General features: G+C 42.2%; 1 protein-coding gene across 1 annotated transcript; it reads left to right on the plus strand.

Annotated features, from left to right (window-relative positions):
• Positions 1-51: 51 nt before the first annotated feature.
• Positions 52-644, plus strand: LOC116186724 (integumentary mucin A.1-like; the record flags this gene model as incomplete). The annotated part of the gene is made up of 1 exon (XM_031514895.1): positions 52-644. A coding segment is annotated over one exon (593 nt), but the record flags the coding sequence as incomplete, so codon positions are not given.
• Between the last annotated feature and the right edge of the window lie 5 nt (positions 645-649).

Raw genomic sequence — 649 nt, forward strand, 5'->3', positions numbered from 1 at the left:
CAGAAACTACAACGGAAAGTCCAACTCCGCCGACCACTACGACTACTGAAGAAACAACTTTCACTACGACAACATCGCCGGAAACAACAACCATACCAACAACTATTACCACAACATCTACGCCAGAAACTACTACGGAAAGTCCAACTCCGCCACCTACTACAACTACTGTAGTTCCTATTATAACTGAAGAAACAACTGTGACCACGACAACATCGCCGGAAACAACTACACCAACAACTATTACCACTACATCTACGCCAGAAACTACTACGGAAAGTCCAACTCTGCCAACTACTACAACTACTGTAGTTCCCACCACAACTGAAGAAACAACTGTAACTACGACAATATCGCCGGAAACAACAATTACACCAACAACTACTACAACACTTACGCCAGAAACTACAACGGAAAGTCCAATTCCACCAACCACTACAACTATTGTAGTTCCTACCACAACTGAAGAAACAACTGTAATTACGACGACAACAGCTACGCCAGAAACAACAACGGAAAGTCCAACTCTGCCGACTACTACGACTGAGATTTCTCCTACTACAATTGAAGAAACAACTGTAACTATGACAACATTGCCGGAAACTACAACTACACCAACTATTACTACAATATTTATACCAGAAACCAC

Source organism: Apis dorsata, unplaced genomic scaffold, assembly GCF_000469605.1.
Source record: "Apis dorsata unplaced genomic scaffold, Apis dorsata 1.3 scaffold_50891, whole genome shotgun sequence".
Lineage (NCBI taxonomy): Eukaryota > Metazoa > Arthropoda > Insecta > Hymenoptera > Apidae > Apis > Apis dorsata.